The following is a 21,995-nucleotide window of genomic DNA, read 5'->3' as shown; positions in this document are numbered from 1 at the left end:
GAGTGGGGTGTAATAGGAGTGGGGTGTAATACATTATCAGACTCAGAACATGACATTAAAACCAGTCCAATAATGTTAATGAACAGTAACACATACCAGTTTTTAAAATAGAAAAAATAACAATCATTAGGATTTCATAATCACCAATTACCATGTGAATAGTTTCACAACCTAGAAAAATGTTTTAAGGTGTCTGTTTTTAACCAGTTTAATAAAATGTCAGAATTAATTAACCTACTGAACAATAACTCATTAACCTGTTTATTTATTGTGTGTGTGTGTGCGTGGCCTATCAGTGGGCAAACTGGGGGTGTTTTTTCAGTTTTATACATTTATCGAACTCTGAGATGATGGTTGACAGGGCAATTCAGAGGTCATGCTGGCTGTCCAGTTTGTTTCTGCTTTTAGTTTTCAGCACGGCCATAGCAGAGAAGACACTTTCACACAGATCGGTACTGCTGAACGGTAGCATGATTCTAATTGCATGACAGGCGAGGGCAGAATGCTCTCCCACTACACTGCACCAGAACTTTGGCAGTGTCATTTCCCGGGACGTGCATGCTGAGTCCGCGGTCAAATGACATCTCCACCAGCTGATCCTCTTTGTTGCTTGGCAGCGTGATTCTTCCCATCTCCACTCGGGGTCCTGTACCCAGTCGTATTGTTTCCTGTTCTCCTCCAGGAAGTATTCTCAACTTTCCCTGCAGCTTAAGATGTTTAACAGCAATCTCTGCTTGAAGCGCATACAAGCGACCCAACACTTTACCCTTGGAAAGCCAGCGGACCTCTGCATGATAAAGCACCTGCTGGTGCTCGCCCCTCATATCCATACAGAAGGCCTGGAAACACCAGTTTTTTGTGGAACTCTTTTTGATGTAATTGACACACTTGATCACATCCTGGAGAGTGGTGTGGAGCTCATGAACCATGTCCTTCGCTGCCAATGCCTCCCTGTGTAGGAAACAGTGGTTCCACGTCACACTCAGTGCTCTCTCCAGTATCCGCTTTACTTCTCCGGAGAGCTTTCCCTTCATGGCAGCTTCCCAATCAGTGGTCACACTGACGCATCCAAGCCCAGGCCAGTCCCACAGAGCCCAGGTACATATCCAATGTGTTAAAGACAGTAGTGATGGTGGGCAAATCAGCACTAAAAAGGAACTGTTCCTCAAAGTTATTATCCCAGGCATGTCTGACATAGACCATTAGAATTGCATGGTTAGCCACATCTGTGGATTCATCAAGCTGCAGTGCACAATGGCCATTTGCACTGATGCGCTCTGATGTCTGATATGTCCTGGATTCTCCTCCTCACGGTGTCATTGGATAGGGGTATGGTTTTAAGTTTGTTGGCGACTGACTCTCCCAAGATTTCAGTGCACATATCATTCGCAGCAGGGAGTATGAGATCCTCTTTGCTGGTGTAGGCTTTTTTGCACTTAGCAATGTGCTGGGCCACAAGGTATGATGTGCAAAGTGCCTTTTCTTGTACCGTGCATACGTTCTTCAATGAATCTTCTGAGGCCTCCAGATATTGACATTGGCTTTTTTTAAAGTCAGCTGTCTTGTCTTTATTGCTTGGATGCTTGGTGTTCAGATGCGTTTTCATTTGAGGGTTTCATGCTCTCATTAGCTAACAGCTCATTGCATAGAACACACAGCGGTCTACACTCACCCTGCCTGTCTTTTCTATACAGTACCAGTCAAAAGTTTGGACACACCTACTCATTCCAGGGTTTTTCTTTATTTTTATTATTTTCTACAGAATAATAGTGCTCGCAAGCAGAGATACGTGCTGCCACCTGGGTGTCAGAAGGGGGGGTGAAAGTAGTTTAGTGTTATTCGCATAGCAATGATAGAAGAGACCATGTGAGAATATGAAGGAGGCGAGTGATTTGGTGTATACAGAGAAGAGGGCCTAGAACCGAGCAGTGGGGTACACCAGTAGTGAGAGTATGCGGTGCAGACACAGATCCTCTCCATGTCACCTGGCAAGAGTGGCCTGCCAGGTAAGATGCATTCCAAGAGTATACAGAGACTGAGACGCCCAGCCCTTAGAGGGTGGAGAGGAGGATCTGATGGTTCGCAGTGTCGAATGCAGAGGATAGATATAGGAGGATGAGAACGGAGGACAGCAGTGCGGAGAGCCTCCGTGACACAGAGGAGAGCAGTCTCGGTTGAGTGACCTGTCTAGAAGCCTGACTGGTTAGGGTCAAGAAGATTGTTCAGAGGGCGATAACAAGAGTTGGTCTGAGACCAGAAGATAGTGTCTTGTAATATAAGGGAGGAAGTTATGTTGTGCAGAATGAGATTGGGGCATACGGGATTGAATCCTTCTTTGAAATTAATCGGGAAACATGGTACTGGAATGTGTGATGGGTGTATGGTAGAGAAGGGTTGAATATGTATTATGATGTAGAAAGGGAGAGTTTATTTGATAGGGTTAGAGAGGTAGGTCTGAGATGGGGATTGGGTGGTATTTTTTGTTTTAGAGGGGGGGGGGTAGTGAGGTTTGTAGGGAATTTTATTAGAAATTCAAGAGTTATAGGAGTAGGGAGACCGTGACCGTCCTCACACTCCACTACGGTAGGTGGCGGTATAAACACATTTCAGTTGGTTGCGATTCGCCAATGGAAATGTAAAGAAGAAGTAATTGGAAGTGAACATGACCAAGAACAATTTCCACGATAGCGTTTTTATTTAGATATTAACTCCACAGAACTCAAAATGACTAATTTAACTGCACAGCATCACATACCTGCTCCGGGTAGTCATTAATTCGTGTTGGAGACAGGACTTGGTTGATAGATGTTATCTAGGTAACTAACTAAGCTATATAGCAGTTAATGTTAGCTAACAATGGCTAACTGTATGGTTTTTCACACTCAAATAGCCTCCGTCATGGAGGTTCTAGCGAATGCAGCCGTGGCAGAGATATGTAAACTCGTAGACGACGACTATGCTGTGTTTCGTTTGGAAATTTCTCAAAGCCAGAAGGAAAACGGGGCATTACGGAGGAAACTCCAGCTACTGGAACTGAAGATGGCACGGGAGCGCGCAGAGAGGACAAGGCGAGAGCGCGTCCTCGCCAGTCCTCCCAGAAGTGTCAATATTCTCGACCGATACAGAGGATTGGCAAGAGGTACATTTTGCTGAGGGGCGCGTCGCCCCGTTCCACTTTGTGCATGTGTCACTAGATTTGTTACACACATGGTTAACCAGAATTGGGTCTTGGTCAGTTTTTGGACACTATACATTAATTGCCCTGATTACAATTTACCTACCTAACTTTCGATCTAGCACAGACACTTTCTTATTTTAACCAGATTTTTGATTTACTGCCTTTTCTATTATTTACTAATTGAAAACAAATAGTATATAAAGAAGTTATACGAAGTGTTACCTAACATCCTTTCCAATTCTATACAGTGTCAATAGTGTACAATATATACTGTTGAGCAGTAACAGTATCTAACCTAACCACCTCTTCCCCCAATCATTCTCAGGTGAAGGACATCTCACTGGAGGCCATAGGCGCTTTGTGAAGCCAGCGGGACACAACGCGTGGAGAGATGACCAACCCATATCTATAGATGAGGGGAGTGGAACCTCAACCAGGCACGTTATCATGATAGAGGTTAGTGTAATTGTGTTGCATTAAAAAGGAGAGTTTGTAAATCAAATGTGCAACATTTATTTCAGAAGGGCTCGCCTCAGCTATTCACTTGCTTACATGGACTAATTTGTCTGCCATAGGGGAGCTTGTGAGACTTCCCTATGACATTGTTATCCAATTCAACTCATGTACCGGTAATAACCTCCTCTCTTCTTGTATCAGTCTGCAGATGCAGAGGCTGCAGGTCCTGGGGTCAAGCAGGAGACGTCTGAAGGAGAGGAGGACCAACGGCACAGCAGAGACATCCAGACTGGAGACCCTACCATCGCTCCAGCGCCGCCCAGGATCCAAAGCAGCATCACGGAGGTCAGTGGAATGCCGAACGCCGTCCTCAAGTCAGAGACAGACACGGAGACTTTAACTGTACCACACAGGCTCTTACACACAGGATCTGACCACAGATCAGACCCAGTGGGGCTTGAGCGACTGGGCTGTCCTCCTGCTCCTGGCTCAGAGTATTTACCGGTATTTCACCAGAGCGAGAGGAAGGTTAATTCCCGTGGAGATGATGATGGTGACACGTTAGACACTGGTGGTGATTCATCTTGTTCTTACGCTACAGAGATGGACCCTGTCAACATATCTTTGGGTTTAGAGAGACAGGCTGATCTGTCTAGAGGGGACTGGAACCGGTACAGTAGTAGTGTATACTCTGAAGGGTGCCTAGATAAGAAAGGGGAGGTTATGGTGGTAGATGAGGTGAAAGTGGAGGGCAACGCTCCTCTGGCATGGAATGCAGATGAGACTCACTTAGAAGGACACTCACAAGGCAGAGATTTCTTAGATTACACAGAGAATTTAGAGACGACCCACTCCCCTCCACATGCTTTCAGGGATCGCAACCCAGTGTCCACGTCAATGGGGCCTTCCGATTCACACAGCCGGGTCCTTTTCGATCAGGTATTGAACTCAAACGACAGGGCTACAGCCCAGACTCAGGGAGGAGGAGCCACATCAGGCAATATCAAAGAGAAGCGGTTCCTCTGCATGTTCTGTAACAAAGGCTTCAGCTGCCCCCAGAAGGTAGAGATCCACCAGAGGATCCACACAGGGGTGAAACCATTCAGCTGTACCCAGTGTCACATGCGCTTTGCTGAGGCTGGCAGCCTGAAAAGGCACCAGAGGGTCCACACAGGAGAGAAACCCTTCAGCTGTACCCAGTGTCATATGTGCTTTTCCCACTCTTTCAGCCTGAAAAGGCACCAAAGGGTCCACACAGGCGACAAATCATACAGCTGCCCCCAGTGTGAGAAGAGTTTCACCCACCAGAACCAGCTGAAGATGCACCTGAAGGTCCACATGGGAGAAAGGCCGTTTTCCTGTACGCACTGCGAGAAGAGGTTCTCAGAGAGGAGCTACCTCCGGATACACCAGCTGAAAAACCATTCAACTTTATAATATAGAAAATACCCACTCCACTCGATTGCTTCTAACTTTTCGATCAAACCTTGCATTAAAGACAGATTAATTTTCATTGTCTGCAGAAAAGATCCGCAGATGCATTTGGAATAATGAAAGTAACAGATCTGTGTTGAATATTCCTGGGTAGAATATTGCATACAGACATTGTTTGATATATGACATATACACCCCTTACATTTTTGTAAATATTTGAGTATATCTTTTCATGTGACAACACTGAAGAAATTACACTTTGCTACAATGTAAAGTAGTGTGTACAGCTTGTATAACAGTGTAAATTTGCTGTCCCCTCAAAATAACGCAACACACAGCCATTAATGTCTAAACCGCTGGCAACAAAATTGGGCCCAAAGTGTCAATATTTTGTGTGGCCACCATCATTTTCCAGCACTGCCTTAACCCTCTCGGGCATAGAGTTCACCAGAGCTTCACAGGTTGCCACTGGAGTCCTCTTCCACTCCTCCATGGAGCTGGTGGATGTTAGAGACATCGCACTCCTCCACCTTGTTTGAGGATGCTCAACAGATGCTCAATAGGGTTTAGGTCTAGATACATGCTTGGCCAGTCCATCACCTTTACCCTCAGCTTCTTTAGCAAGGCAGTGGTCGTCTTGGAGGTGTGTTTGGGGTCGCTATCATGTTGGAATACTGCCCAGCGGCCCAGTCTCCGAAGGGAGGGGATCATGCTCTGCTTCAGTATGTCACAGTACATGTTGGCATTCATGGTTCCCTCAATGAACTGTAGCTCCCCAGTGCCGGCAGCACTCATGCAGCCCCAGACCATGACACTCCCACCACCATGCTTGACTGTAGGAAAGACACACTTGTCTTTGTACTCATCACCTGGTTGCCGCCACACACGCTTGACACCATCTGAACCAAATAAGTTTATCTTGGTCTCATCAGACCACAGGATATGGTTCCAGCAATCTACAGTGGGGCAAAAAAGTATTTAGTCAGCCACCAATTGTGCAAATTCTGATTTAAAAAGATGAGGCCTGTAATTTATCATAGGTACACTTCAACTATGACAGACAAAATGAGAAAAAAAAATCTAGAAAATCACATTGTAGGATTTTTAATGAATTTATTTGCAAATTATGGTGGAAAATAAGTATTTGGTCAATAACAAAAGTTTCTCAATACTTTGTCATTGCCAACAAAGGGTATACAACAGAGGTCAAACGTTTTCTGTAAGTCTTCACAGGGTTTTCACACACTGTTGCTGGTATTTTGACATTCCTCCATGCAGACCTCCTCTAGAGCAGTGATGTTTTGGGGCTGTTGCTGGGCAACATGGACTTTCAACTCCCTCCAAAGATTATTTTTTTTGGGGGGGGGAGCGCAATGTGGTTTAGTGAGGAATGGGGCTGGGACAGGTCGGGTCACATTAAGGGAGAAGGAACAGTTTATTACCCACATCACTGAACTTCCTGCCTAGTAATAAAGATGTCATGTCTAGAGGAAAGGAGGAGACTTCACCTAAATTGGGGTATATATATTTGTGCTGGTGGGAACATGTCTGTCTCTTCAGCTGTCTGACCCATTGGGTGAATAAACTTGGTTTTAGCTTTAATAATCATCTGTGAGTTTTTACTCGGTTCATTTAGAACAGGCCTGGGCAACTCCAGTCCTCGGGGCCTGATTGGTGTCACACTTTTGCCCCAGCCGCCGCTAACACACCTGACTCCAATAATCAACTAATCAAAATGCAATTATTTTAAAATCAGGTGTGTTTGCTAGGGATGGGGGGGAAAGTGTGACACCAATCAGGCCCACGAGGACTGGAATTGCCCAGACCTGATTTAGAACCTAACAGTATATATTATGGTACCACGTCTGATCTCATTAATATGCTACCTAGTAGGGATGAAATGGTTACCTTTTCACGATAAACCATGGTAAAACCATGGTAAATGGTAAAATTCCCAATGGTTGGTATTACCATTTCAAATTATAATTATCATTAAATCAGTAAATACTGTCCAGCATCAACCAAAGTTAGCAACAGTCTGACATAGGCGCAGCATGCAACGTGGGTTTTGATTTGTGTGAAAACATGGCGGGAATCAGTGACAGCGCTCGAGAGATTTTTCAGCCTTCTAAGAGGACCAAATCTGAAGTTTGGTCGTATTTTGGGTTTAACAAGAATGCTGAGGGAAACTTAATCGAAGATGGTCACCCTACCTGCAGAACATGCAAAAATCAACTTCAAATCAACACTTCAAATATCTTGAGTCATCTTCGTGACCACCACCTGCTACTTTATAGCAAATGCAAGCTAAGTTAACTTTTAGCTCAATGCATGATGTGGTAACTTCGGAATGGGGGAAAATGTCATGGTTTGTCTGTCTAACTTGCTAATAGCTTGTCAATAATGTAAACTGAAGCTGTCAGTGTTACCTACTCTTTGAAAAACACTTCACGTTGTTCTGCTGCTGTATGTGTAGTGTGTCTGCAGACTCTATTCGCCCATTGCACACGATAACATGTTATGTAGTTTAGTTACCCAACCAACATATTTTGTGAAGTTAAAATCCAGCAGTCGTCGACTTGGTTGTAAAAGTGTTCCAACGAGAGCGACTATAGACTCCTATACAAGGCTCCTGTATTTGTCAATTGTTGGACTCATTGCAATTACTGTCACTGTCTTCTTAAGGCTCATTTGTATTTATGTAAATTGTGCATGGGGGTCATTGCATATACTCATGCAACACAGAAGATGATAGACTGTGTGAGTGAATAATAATTATAATGTAACAACTAGTGATGCACCAATATTAAATTTTTTGGCGATACCGATATTTTCCTTGCCAAAAAAAAAACAACCTAACCGATATAAAAACAAATTAGCGGCCTTTTTAAGCATTCTATTACAGTTAAATAGTTACACACACATGGATTCAGCGGTCCAAAGCACTGTATCTCAGTGCAAGAGGTCACTACAGTCCCTGGTTCGAATCCAGCCTGTATCACATCCGGCCGTGATTGGGAGTCCCATAGTACGCCGCACAATTGGCCCAGCGTCGTCCGGGTTGAGCCGGGGTAGGCCTTCATTGTAAATAAGAATTTGTTTTTAACTGACTTGCCCAGTTAAAGGTTACACACACACCACACAGACCAAAAAGTTATTTTGTTGGCATTTACATATGTCCCCATTAACAGTAAAACATAATCAAAACCTATTTATTTCACTACCTTGCTGTGCTGTTTCGTTTTTTAATTGTTCAGTCATTTCATTCTCAACCAGGATTTCTATGGAACGCCGTTGGGGTCTTGGCATGTCAAAAAATATACATGTCAAATAAGCTTGTTGACCAATCAGGACCTGAACACGACTGCATGTCACAATTTAACGCTTTAATTAATTTTTACGTAGTTATTACACATTGATTACACTATCACTTGTATTTCATAAGTCACAACGATTCTTCGATACGTATGCTATGATGGTAAAGTTGTCCCACGCGCCTACAGTGCTGGTCAAAACAAATCTAGCTAGCTCATGGAAGCAAAAAAATGTCTTCCCCAAAAAACTCTAATGTGCTCGTCCTCTTGCTCAGTTGTGCACCGGGGCCTCCTATTCTGGTTAGAGCCAGTTTGCGCTGTTCTGTGAAGGGAGTTGTACACAGCGTTGTATGAGATCTTCAGTTTCTTGGCAATTTCTCGCATGGAATAGCCATCATTTCCCAGTACAAGAATAGACTGACGAGTTTCAGAAGAATGTTCTTTGTTTCTGGCCATTTTGAGCCTGTAATCGAACCCACAAATGCTCATGCTCCAGATACTCAACTAGTCTAAAGATGGCCAATTGTATTGCTTATTTAATTAAAACAGTTTTCAGATGTGCTAACGTAATTGCAAAAGGGTTTTCTAATGATCAATTCCAAGACTGAATCCTAAGCCTGTACAACCAGGTAAAAGCTGATGTTGAAATTTTTTGGGCTCAAGGCACATGGTTTGCTGCAACTACTGACCTCTGGGACCAGTGAAAGCAGGAGTTGTCTCAACCCTACATCAGCTTCACTATCCATTACCTCACCCCAGACTGGCAACTGGAATCAAACTGCCTGGAAACACAGTTCTTCCCAGAAGATCACTCAGCTCACAATATCAGGGAGTTTTTTGAGAATATGCTGGAAGAGTGGGGGATCAACAAGAAAGACCTGGTCTGCATAATCACAGACAACGCAACAAACATGATCAAGGCTTTTAAAGAGTTCCCAGATCTGTGGCTCAGGTGCTTTGCCCATAATTTGAACCTGGCCATCTGAGTTGACACAGCAGTCAAGGCCTGCCTTCATCTGGTCCAAGTCTCCTCACAGAACCTGGATTTCTGCATAATTTGATCTGATCTTTATCTAAGTCACAACAATAGACAAACAGTCTGCTTAGTCTAACAACACACAAACTATTATACGTTTTCATGTCTTTATTGAACACACCATGTAAACATTCACTGTGCAGGGTGGAAAAAGTATGTGAACCCTTGGATTTAATAACTGGTTGACCCTTCTTTGTCAGCAATAACCTCAACCAAACGTTTTCTGTAGTTGCGGATCAGACCTGCACAACGGTCAGGAGGAATTTTGGACCATTCCTCTTTACAAAACTGTTTCAGTTCAGCAATATTCTTGGGATGTTGGGTGTGAACTGCTCTCGATCATGCCACCACATCTCAATCGGGTTGAGGTCAGGACTCTGACTGGGCCACTTCAGAAGACATATTTTCTTCTGTTGAAGCCATTCTGTTGTTGATTTACTACTGTGTTTTGGGTCGTTGTCCTGTTGCATCACCCAACTTCTGTTGAGCTTCAATTGGTGGACAGAGAGCCTTAATTCTCCTGCAAAATGTATTGATAAACATGGGAATTCATTTTTCCGCTGATAGCAAGCTGTCCAGGCCCCGAGGCAGCAAAGCAGCCCAAACCATGATGCTCCCTCCATCATACTTTATTTGGGATGAGGTTTTGATGTTGGTGTGCTGTGCCTTTTTTTCACAACACATAGTGTTGTGTGTTCCATCCAAACAACTCAAATGTAGTTTAATCTGTCCACAGAATATTTTGCCAGTAAGCATTGTGGAACATCCAGGTGCTCTTTTGCAAACTTCAGATGTGCAGCAATGTTTTTTTGGACAGAAGTGGCTTCTTCTGTGGTGTCCTCCCATGAACACCATTCTTGTTAAGTTTTACGTATTGTAGACTCGTCAACATGTTAGCATGTTCCAGGGATTTCTGTAAGTCTTCTAGCTGACACTCTGGGATTCTTCTTAACCTCATTGAGCATTATGCGATGTGCTCTTGCAGTCATCTTTGCAGGAAAGCCACTCCTAGGGAGAGTAGCAACAGTGCTGAACTTTCTCCATTTATAGACATTTTGTCTTACTGTGGACTGATGAACATCAAGGATTTTAGAAATACTTTTGTAACCCTTTCCAGCTTTATGCAAGTCAACAATTCTTTGTCTTAGGTCTTCTGAGATCTCTCTTGTTCAAGGCATGGCTCACATCAGGCAATGCTTCGCGTGAATAGCAAACTCACATTTTGTGAGTGTTTTATATTGCAGGTAAGCTCTAACCAACATCTCCAATCTCATCTCATTGATTGGACTCCATGTTAGCTGACTCCTGACTCCAGTTATCTTTTGGAGAAGTCATTAACCTAGGGGTTCACATACTTTTTCCAACCTAATAATGTTTAAATTATGTATTCAATATAGTCAAGAAAAATACAATATTTTGTGTGTTATTTTAAGCACACTGTTTATTGTTGTGACTTAGAAGGAAGATCAGAATTTTTTTTGACCAATTTTATACAGAAATCCAGTTAATTCCAAAGGGTTCACATACTTTTTCTTGCAACTGTAGCTACCGTAGGTAAAACTGATAGCTGTAAAACACAGCTAGTTAGCTAGATAGCAATTGTCTGTATTTTAGCTATCTGGATGCTTAACATGCTTTGCAGGACAACATGACATTCTTCTCGGTTCAAACCCTTATGGTTACAGCAGCATTGATTTTCTCAAATTTCCAATGTTGATTTTTATTTTATTTTTTAAATCAATGATGACCACAAACCAGGAACTACTGCTGCTCGTAATCACATAATTCTACACAAGTATTGACAGATTCTCGCCGTTTAGACATGAATCTGTCCACGAGAGGTTACCCCACAAATACAGACAGGATCAGGATTGGCATTCACCATGAGAACATATAAGGAGAACCTAGCCCATAACACAATCCCAACAACACCCAAACAATGGCTTGAGGAGGGAGCTCAAAGACTCAGATGGTGGTTAATGCTTCTACCTCCTCAAGTGTCATTGGGTCACAATGTGGGAGGCTGAGCGATATGACGTACACCTGCCCCACGTGTGGGAAGCGCTTCGCTAAGGCAAACTATGCCAATTGTAGCAAACATTGCCAGTCAACAATTGACTTACTCAGCCACACACTCAAAGTTGGCTGTATTTATACTGTCACCATGTCACTGTGTTCATCACATTTTTATATTTAAGTAATTTAGCCACAAGGGTTCCCAAACTTTTTCACTCCGCCCCAACCCCCACCTCCCAGCATTGGCGAACATCCCGCGCCTACCCCACATCTATTTCTATGGGTACAAGCACTGTTTATGACAGACTGTTCACACCCCTCTTGTTGGCGGAGAGAACATTTTGCCTCTTCAAAGCTAATTTTCTTGCAATTCTATATATTTTGCCATGTCTAATATGTATTTGTGAAATTTGAGTGACTCAAACATTACTACACAATCTATGGGCTAAAAATTGTTAGCTGACATGGCTTACTTGATCTGGACATTTCTGACAAGTTCTAAATAGCTGTCTACGGTATGCAATGACTAACATGACGAGGAATACTGATGATGCACTACACAATTTGAAAATTTCACCTTGTGCATTCTACTATTACAACTTTCAAAAGTATGTTGAAAGCCAGACTGACTGAGCCCCACAGTTTAGGAACCACTGATTCAGCAGACGCTCTTATGAAGAGCGACTTACAGGATAAATTAGGGTCAAGTGCCTTGCTCAAGGGCACATCGACAGATCTTTTCTCCTATTCTGCTTTGGGATTCTTTCTGGTTACTGGTCCAACGCTCCTAACAGCTAGGCTACCTGGAACAACGACCAAAAACATGCTCAAGTCAAGTCCCTCTTCACTGTTTTGTTATTTAAAAAAGAAAAGCTTGTGAACTCAGTTATCTAAATCTTTAATTTGTGGTTTGAGATCTTTACAAACAGTCCTTGACCTCAAGCTGTTTGCAGTAAAATGGCATGAAGGCTTCAGGGCTTGTGATAACTGGGGTAAAATATTAAACATGAATGCATTTGCACCTCTAGGACTAAATAGATTTAAATAGTGGAGTTTTTTTTGTTATTGTAGTGTTAGATGGTAGTGTATTTGTTGTATTATTATTATTAAACCATTTTTTTTCAAGCGAAGTATAAGGGAGTTATACTCCAGTCTTGTAGGTGGCGGTAATGCAACATTTATTGGATGTCAACTGCCGTTAAACGTCATCGAAGAAGTGGTAGTAAACGGAAGTAAACAGTGACCAATAACCATTTCCACGTTAGCAGTTTTATTGTTATTTAGACGTTTAACAAAATCCTGGAACTCAACATGTGACTAAGTTAACTGCACAGCATTACATACTTACCCCAGGTAGTCTTTAACTCGCCTTGGAGACAGGACTTGGTTGATGCTAGGTAATGCTAGCTTGGTAGCCGCTAATGGCTAACTGTATGGTTTTTCACACTCAAATAGCCTCCGTCATGGAGGTGCTGGCGAATGCAGCCGTGGCAGAGATCTGTAAACTCGTAGACGACGACTATGCAGTGTTTCGTTTGGAAATGTCTCAAAGCCAGAAAGAAAACAGGGGATTGCGGAGGAAACTACAGCAACTGGAACTGAAGGTGTCACGGGAGCGCGCAGAGAGGACCATTAGAGAGCGGGTCTTCGCCAGTCGTCCCAGTAGTGTCAAGATCCTCGACCGATACAGAGGAATGGCAAGAGGTACATTTTGCATAAATTGTCACGTTCCCCTCTGCGCATGTGTTCAGATGTTATCCAGAATTGTGATTTGGTCAGTTTTTGGATAGTATCCAATATACGCTTTGGTTGTTTGAGAGTTTTTCCTGGTCAGGTAAAATTCTGTCTCCTATTCGTAGGCTATGATAAATGATTGTTATAGATAGCTTCCCTTTTCATCTATGTTATGAAAATAATACCCCCTTTTCATTAAGTATATTTCATTGAATATGACTCATTCTATTGCACTCTATTCTAACCAAACCTGCATTACCAATTCATATCAGTAAGTTGGAACCGGTTCAGGGAACAGAACAGAACCGGAAAATAACGAAATTATATTTCATAGGTTTAAAAATGAACAGAAAGGAACTATATAATCGGGTACTACTTGGGGTCGAACCGGTTCAGTAATTTATTTTGCTGGTCTATGGTTCTAAATGACTTCGGGTTCAACCCTTGGTCACGATGCACGTGACTAGCTCGTTGAAAAAGACTTGGCTGCCTGTCTCTGTATTTGAGAAAGTTATTGTGGTGCTAGAATCCATAAATTCTCTATTTCTGCATTAGCTATCCATCTGTTATGGTTGGACAAATGTGTTCATATTGTCTGTGTAGAATGCTATGTGGTGGAATTTGTATGTTTTTTACTTTTAAGACGGGAATTTGCTCCAGAAACATAATAATAAATAAAACAATATGCCAACGAAGTTTACTGGATTAATAAACTGGCTGACTAACCCTTTCAGGAACTTGAGTATCCCTACGCCTTGGGTAGCAGCAGCAGATCGTTTCATCTTCTTTACCTGTGCCAAACACATTTATTCAGTGAGTCTAAATCAGGGGCGCAACTTTCACTGGTTAAGGGCTTGGAAGTAGGCATTTCACTGTAAAGTCTACACCTGTTGTATTCGGCGCAATTTGATTTGGAGTGTATCGGACTGGATTAAAAAAAAGGCTCCCCCACTTCTAAAAATCAATATTAACGTTAGCTGCTGGCTGCATAAACATATCTAGCTAATGTTATCTAGCTAGTCTACTATAGCTACAGATTGGATCGTTGTACCTAGTTTTGGACAACGACTAAACACATACTCTTGTTTTCCATGAAAATGTGTGTTCGCTGTCTTGAGGCAGGCAGAAGACTGTTTACACTAGATAACACAGCCACAAAGTCAGGTCCCACAGAACGTGAGCGAAGACCGGGGAAAATTGCGAGTCAAACAATGGCTAGTGCTATCCGAAATCATTGGGACATCCCGAGCCTCAAGTCCTAACCATTTTAACTTTCAACTTTAATGGGGGTAGGGCCGTCCCAATGATCCATGATAGCAAGGACAGCCAAACAACGAGGTCAGAGTTTCTTAACCGAGACGCTACATTGCGAGACTTCCGGGAACCCTTGCGAAGCAGACCAAACAGACCAGGCCGGGGTTTGAGAATTCGATTAGAGAACAAACACAACTTTAGATCAAAGTAGTGTCTTTGATTTGACAGCGCAAGACCACCGTTAGAACCGATGACATGTTTCTGTGCATGAGTAAAGTTAGCCAACGTTGCAATGACATCGCCTACAAGCGTGATCAGGGATTTCTATTGGAGAAATAGTTTCTGCCTATCTTCATACTGTAATGTCTTTGACTAGGTGCTGGTGCAACCAGACGAGTTGTTGAGAGGCGTGGTTGATGAGGCTCTGTAGGCTGTAGCTAGGTGACCACTGTGACTGACAGGTGAATCCACCTGTCACAGCAAGTGTGGGGGCTACCTCCTCACTAGACAAACGGGGAAAATATGCTGAAATTGGGGGAGGTACTATGTAAGCTTGTCCAATAAACGGCTGCATTCTTTTCAGTTGAAAAACATTTTTCTATGACATAAACTAATGAATATGTCTGGTTAACGCATTTGTTGCTGCTGCTTGGAAGGTGTTGAAAAGTATTGGAGCAAATGCTGTCTCACCACACGTTTTCCGACGGGTCGGGCTGGCCCTAGCCTTTTGGGGGCCCTAATTTCCTGCAAATCTACACATTTTGCCAGGGGGGGGTATATAAAATGTTTTCCAGATGCATACTCTATACATACAAAATGCCTCCAGATTGCAAAGTGGTGTGTGCAGCGCTGATGAAGCCTGCCTTTCCTGTTGTCACATTTTGTGGTATACCTCATAACCTGGCTGGTGAGTGTCTTCAGAATGTATTCATACCCCTTGGCTTATTCCACATTTTGTTGTGTTACAGCAAGAATTTAAAATGGATTTAATTACAATTGTTTCTCACCAATCTACACACTACCACATAATGACAAAATGAAAACATGTTTTTAGAATTTTCTTTTGTTTCTGTACAAGCTTCCTTCTTTTCACTCTTGTCATTTATATTAGTATTGTGGATTAACTACAATGTTGTTGATCCATCCTCAGTTTTCTCCTATCACAGCCATTAAACTCTAACTGTTTTGAAGTCACAGTTGGAGTCATGGTGAAATCCATAAGCGGTTTCCTTCCTCTCTGGCAACTGAGTTAGTAAGGACACCTGTATCTTTGTAGTGACTGGGTGTATTCATACACCATTCAAAGTGTAATTAATAACTTCGCCATGCTCAAAGGGATATTCAATGCCATTTTTTGTATGTTGGTAATGGAAAACCTCCCTGGTCTTTGTGGTTGAATCTGTTTTAAATTCACTGCTCGACTGAGACCTTACACTTATCTGTATGTGGGGTACAGAGATGAGGTAGTCATTGAAAAATCATTTTAAACACTATTGCACACAGAGTGAGTCCAAGCAACTTATTGTGATTTGTTAAGAAAACTAGTGGCCTCCTAAGCAACTACTTATGTCACTTATGCCCTGGGCCGGGCCTGATGTAATAGTTCCCCTATTTACTTAGCTATCTTGCAAAAAATGTTTATTTACCAGGCAGGTCAATTAAGAATACATCATTCTAACACAAAGACACAATCATATTCTAACCAGATTCTTGAGTTACTGAATTTACTATTGTCATACTCAATAAAAAATTGTGATGCATGGAACACAATCAATTAATAAATTGTATATCAAGAAGTTATAAGAAGGGACATCCTTGCCACTTGTAGACAGTGTCATGTGTACAATATAGCATTGAGCATTGACAGTAGTTAACCTCACCACCTATTTTCCCCCAATCACTCTCTCAGGTGAAGGACATCTCACTGGAGGTCACAGGAGCTTTGTGAAGCCAGCAGGACACAACACATGGAGAGATGACCAACCAATCACTGTTGATGAGGGGAGTGGAACCTCAACCCAGCATGTTATCGTGGTAGAGGTTTGTGTAATAGTATTACATCCAAATTACAGTTAATCAAATGTGGCCCATTTTAATTTCAGAAAGGCTGCCCTCAGCTATTCATTTATTTGCCATAGGGGACATTGAGACTTCAGTACCACATTGTTATCCAATTCAACTCATGTACCGATAATAAACTCCTCTCTTCTTGTCAGTCTGTAGATGCAGAAGCTGCAGGTCCTGGGGTCAAGCAGCAGATGACTAAAGGAAAGAAGGACCCACGGCACAGCAGAGACATCCAGACCGAGGCAGTGGCTGGAGTGGTGCCCCCTGTGGCCACGGAGGACCTCTCCGCTGTGCCCCAGGCCAGGACCATACGCAGCATCATGGAGGTCAGTGGAACGCCGAACGCCGTCCTCAAGTCAGAGACAGACACCGAGACTTTAACTGTAACACACAGGCTTTTACACACAGGATCTGACCACAGATCAGACCCAGAGAGACTGGGGCTGTGGAGACTGGGCTGTCCTCCTGCTCCTGGCTCAGAGTACCCACCGGTATTTCACCAGAACCAGAGGATGGGTCATTCCTGTGGAGATGGTGATGGTGACATGTTAGACACTGGTGGTGATGATGGTCTGTCTTGTTCTTACACTACAGAGATGGACCCTGGCAACATATCCTTGGGTTTAGAGACAAAGACTGATCTGCTTAGAGGGGAATGGAACCGGTACATTAGTAGTGTATACTCTGAAGGGTGCCTAGATAAGAAAAGTGAGGGTTCAGTCGTAGATGAGGTGACTGTGAAATTGGAGGGCGACGTTCCTCCCACATGGAAAGGTCACTTAGGAGACAGACACTCGCAGGGCAGAAATTTCTTAGATTACAGGGAAAGCATAGAGACAAATCCAAATGTCGCCACCAACTCCCTTATACACACGTTCAAGGATCACGACCCAGTGTCCACTTCAATGGCATTTTCCGATTCTCACAGCCACATCCTTTTCGATCAGGTATTGAACTCAAACGACAGGGATAGAGTCCAGGCTCAGGGAGGGGGAGCCACATCAGGCAATAGTAAAGCGAAACGGTTCCTCTGCATGTTCTGTAACAAAGGCTTCAGCTGCCCACAGAAGGTGGAGATCCACAAGAGGGTCCACACTGGAGAGAAACCCTACAGCTGTACCCAGTGTCATGTGTGCTTCGCTCAGGCTGGTGACCTGAAAAGGCACCAGAGGGTCCACTCAGGGGAAAAACCTTACAGCTGCCCTCAGTGTGAGAAGCGGTTCTCCCGCCAGGACCAGCTGAAGAGGCACCATATGGTCCATACGCGAGAGAGGCCGTTTGCCTGTACGCACTGCGGGAAGAGGTTTTCAGAGAGGGGCTACCTCAGGATACACCAGCAGAAAAAACATTCCACTCAATAGCTTCTGACGTTTACATCAAACCCTGTATTAAAGACAAATGTACATTCTCACGATTGTCAGCAGAAAAATCCACAGATACATTTGGAATAACAAGAGGAACAGATTTCAGGGTAGAATATTGCATCCAGACAGTGTGTGATATATATATATATGCCTAAACAGTATGTTACATATTTTGTTTGTACTGTGTAGGCTATATGATGTTCACAAATGTCTATTTCATTACTTCTAATTAAACTACAAAATGTTTTTCCAATACATTTAATGAGAACATGTATGAAAGTTATCAATTTTGTTGTTGAGACGTGTACATGTGGTTTTCATATGGTGTACTTAAAACTTATTTGTTTAATAAACACAAAATGGGACTTTTTTTATTCTGAGACTTTCATTGAGACTCCCTTTAGTATATATCTCATCTGATATCACCCTATTCTGCATACACCCAACAGCGCTTTATAACCAATATACACTTAAATATACTTACACACAAACAAAGTAGTTACAATTCAGAATCGGTTAGTTTGTCTGATGATGACTTGACTTATCTGACTCACATTTATTTCCACCATGATGGGTTTAACAACAATGAAGTCATTCTGTAACTACAGTATAGGACTCAAACGTAGTAGGGATGGGTAAACACTCCATGTTGAAAGTGTGTTTATCTGTGTGTACGTACCTGAGGGAGTGTATGTCTGTGTAATCTGTATCACCTGTCTCTACTAGGAGGAGGAGGGTCCAGAGGTGCTGCTGGTGAAGGAGGAGGGGTGTGAGGAAGGTCTGGGGAACCTTGAGGGGACCATGGTCATGGAGGACAACCAGACTACACCACCTCCTGAACCCACAGAGGAACCAGCTGAGCAGCATAGGACCACACACAGTCTCACTGAGGTGAGTCCACTGAACTACTGTCTGAATGGTATTAGGTCAGAGCTCGTATCCACAAAGCCTCTCAGAGTCGGAGTGCTGTTGTCTTATCAAACCATGAAAGTGTGTAAAGTAATCAAAAACTAACATGTTTGCATAGTACTCATAGCAATCCCTCATTGCCCAATCAGATGATACTCCACAGCAGGGTGCACATATCAGATTTCTTGATCCAACATCCTCTCACTCTGTATCTCTTACAGTCAGTAGACATGGAGGATTGGAAGCCTGATCTGCTGCTGGTCAAAGAGGAGACGATAGAAGACGGACCAGAGAGCATTGACCTGCTGAGTGGACTAAAGATGGGGGAGCAAGGTAAAGGGGAAATAATTACAGCATAGAGCAACTTATGTTTGCATACAAAAACACACATCTTAACTTGACCAGGTAATTGACCAAAGAAAAATCCATATGTAGCGTTTTCTCTGACACGTTTGTAAAATCTATCTTCTAACCTCCTTCTGCAGGTGGTTGGCTGGAGGCTAACAGAAGAGACTGGGTGGCCATCTTGGATTTCCAGACCCAGACGGGTGCAGCCAAGGGCCCAGGGGACAACATTACTGAGCAGGCGAGGACCAGAGGTGACATAGTGGAGGTCAGTGGATGGAACGGAGTCCTCAACTCTGGGCTAGGGAACAACACTGTTAAAAACAACCAGAAAAAGACAGTCTAACACAAAACAACAACCGAACCTAGTCCTCATGACAGCAGATTGGCTGACAGCAGGGTGAGGTGTAGATTTCATCTGCAGGGACAGGGAGGTGTCTAGGTGCGGGGGGGAGAGAGAACGTGTAGCTGTGCTGACTGACTTTGTTATTTTTGTATTATTGCAGAGACCGAGTTTCCCTTAACTCAGTTGAACCAAAACACATTTCATTCTTGAATCAACACATATGGACATTGTTTCATAATAAACTCCAATGGCTCCATATTGTTAGGTACTTGACTGTGGTTAACATTTTATAATATGTCATGTTTGTGTGTACAGCAGTTTCTTATATAAACGTGTATGCTTTTCTATTAAATTTGTGTTTACAGTCTGCAGTCCATGAGGACCTGCTGATATCTGGTGTTGCTGACGGGAGAGACTGGACCTCTGAGGTGGGTGGTCACAAACCCTGGCCCCGGATCAAAACCCTCGATCTGGAGCCATCACTCTTCCTTCCCGAGTCGGAACTAGGACCCAACCGTGAGGGACAGAGACTCCACCACTACACAAAACACAACCATTGGACAGGTGGACTGAACAACCTCAGTCCTGGTGGTCATCAGAGAGACAGAGGCTGCAGTCAGGGATCCAGTCTGCAGTCTGGGGCTGATAAAGATAGACCCTCCTGTTCCTATGATACAAACACCTCAATATCCATGATGAACAGATCAGGTCACCCTGGGCTTCAGCCTTCACAGAGAGCGACGGGAGCGCCCCCTGGAGGTAGTCTACCAGCCAGTCGGTCTTCTCCTTCAGGGCCTCGTCCAATTCCTGGTGAATGGGTTCATAGAAGGTCTGGACCTGAGTCTAGCCTTCCTCAGCTACCTCATGGTTACCCCACCAATACAGACAGGGTCAGGATGGGCGTTCACCATAAGAGGTACCTAGCCTATAACACAGCACACAATCCCAACAACACCCAAACAATGTCTAGAGGTCAAGGAGGGAGTTCAAAAACTCTTGCTTCTACCTCTGGTGTCATTGGGTTACAATGTGGGAGGCCAAGCATTAGGATGGACGCCGACAAGCCATATGCCTGCCCCACGTGTGGGAAGCGCTTTGCTGAGGCAAGGTATGTGAAGCAGCACCAGACTGTTCACACCAAAGACAGCTTCAAGTGCAAATTATGTCACAAGAGCTTCTCCTTCCTAAGTAGCCTTATCAGACATAGGAGTGTCCACAATGGGGAGAAATCGTAGCAGTGTGGCTTAAGATGTACACAAGGGATGTCTTTATCTGACATATTATAGTTATCATGTGAAGTGTCTAGGGATAAGAGGGTAATTAACCACATACCCCTTATTAACCCCTTTAACTTTTAATTTGAAACAGGCTTGCGTTAATACCTGATTTTAGAGAGATAGTAAACCTAGGCTAGAACAAGTATAGTTTAATATTCTCTGGTCTGTTGAAACCAAGATTGAACTCTTTGGCCTGAATGCCAAGCGTCACGTCTGGAGGACACCAGGCAGGGACTGTCGGGGACTGGGAGACTAGTCCGGATCGAGGCAAAGATGAACGGAGCAAAGTGCAGAGCGATCCTTGATGACAACCTGAATGTTCTTGAGTATCCAGCCAGAGCCTGGACTTGAACCCAATCAAACATTTCTGGAGAGACCTGAAAATAGCTGTGCAGCTACACTCCCCATCCAACCTGACAGATCTTGAGAGGATCTGCAGAGATGAATGGGAGAAACTCCCCAAATACAGGTGTGCCAAGCTTGTAGCGTTATACCCAAGAAGACTCAAGGCTGTAATCGCTTCCAAAGGTACTTTAACAAAGTACTGAGTAAAGGCCCTGAATACTTGTGTAAATGTGATATTTCAGTTTTATATTTTTAATAAATTAGCAATAGTTTCTAAAAACCTGTTTTTGCTTTGTTAATATGGGGCATTGTGTGTGTGGATTGATGAAGGGGGAAAAACGATCTAACACATTTTAGAATAAGGCTGTAATGTAACAAAATGTGGAAAAACAGGACATTGCGGAGGAAACTACAGCTACTGGAACTGAAGGTGGCATGATGGCACATCCCCGCCAGTTGTCCCAGTACTGTCAAGATCCTCGACCGATACAGAGGAATGGCAAAAGGTACATTTTTGCAGAAGACCGAGGCTGCGGGACCAATTCCTGACAATTAATCCTAGTAAACATTTCCTGTCTTAGGTCAGTTCGGATCACCACTTTATTTTAAGAATGTGAAATGTCAGAATAATAGTAGTGTGATTTATTTAAGCTTTTATTTCTTTCATCACATTCCCAGTGGGTCAGAAGTTTACATACACTCAATTAGTATTTGGTAGCATTGCCTTTAAATTGTTTAACTTGGGGTCAAACGTTTCGAGTAGCCTTCCACAATAAGCTGGGTGAATTTTGGCCCATTCCTCCTGACAGAGCTGGTATAACTGAGTCAGGTTTGTAGGCCTCCTTGCTCGTACACGCTTTTCAGTTCTGCCCACAAATTGTCTATAGGATTGAGGTCAGGGCTTTGATGGCCACTCCAAT

The 21,995-nt window shown here is 43.3% G+C and overlaps 2 protein-coding genes across 2 annotated transcripts; both read left to right on the top strand.

The window, feature by feature from the left end:
* The first annotated feature begins 2,613 nt into the window (after positions 1–2,613).
* Positions 2,614–6,676, top strand: LOC135506888 (zinc finger protein 235-like). Its single transcript, XM_064926309.1, has 3 exons — positions 2,614–3,139; positions 3,504–3,634; positions 3,836–6,676. Exons 1-3 carry the CDS (start codon positions 2,857–2,859, stop codon positions 5,069–5,071), a joined length of 1,650 nt encoding a protein of 549 aa, XP_064782381.1. The 5' UTR covers positions 2,614–2,856; the 3' UTR covers positions 5,072–6,676.
* Positions 6,677–12,855: 6,179 nt separating this feature from the next.
* LOC135506887 (uncharacterized) lies at positions 12,856–21,995 on the top strand. Its single transcript, XM_064926308.1, has 7 exons — positions 12,856–13,138; positions 16,332–16,462; positions 16,639–16,815; positions 18,580–18,744; positions 18,984–19,095; positions 19,248–19,375; positions 19,819–21,995. Exons 1-7 carry the CDS (start codon positions 12,856–12,858, stop codon positions 20,686–20,688), a joined length of 1,866 nt encoding a protein of 621 aa, XP_064782380.1. The 3' UTR covers positions 20,689–21,995.

The sequence above is a fragment of the Oncorhynchus masou genome, chromosome 20 (genome assembly GCF_036934945.1).
Source record: "Oncorhynchus masou masou isolate Uvic2021 chromosome 20, UVic_Omas_1.1, whole genome shotgun sequence".
Lineage (NCBI taxonomy): Eukaryota > Metazoa > Chordata > Actinopteri > Salmoniformes > Salmonidae > Oncorhynchus > Oncorhynchus masou.
The sequence above is the reverse complement of the archived record's forward strand: the minus strand, read 5'-3'. Positions and strand labels throughout refer to the sequence as shown.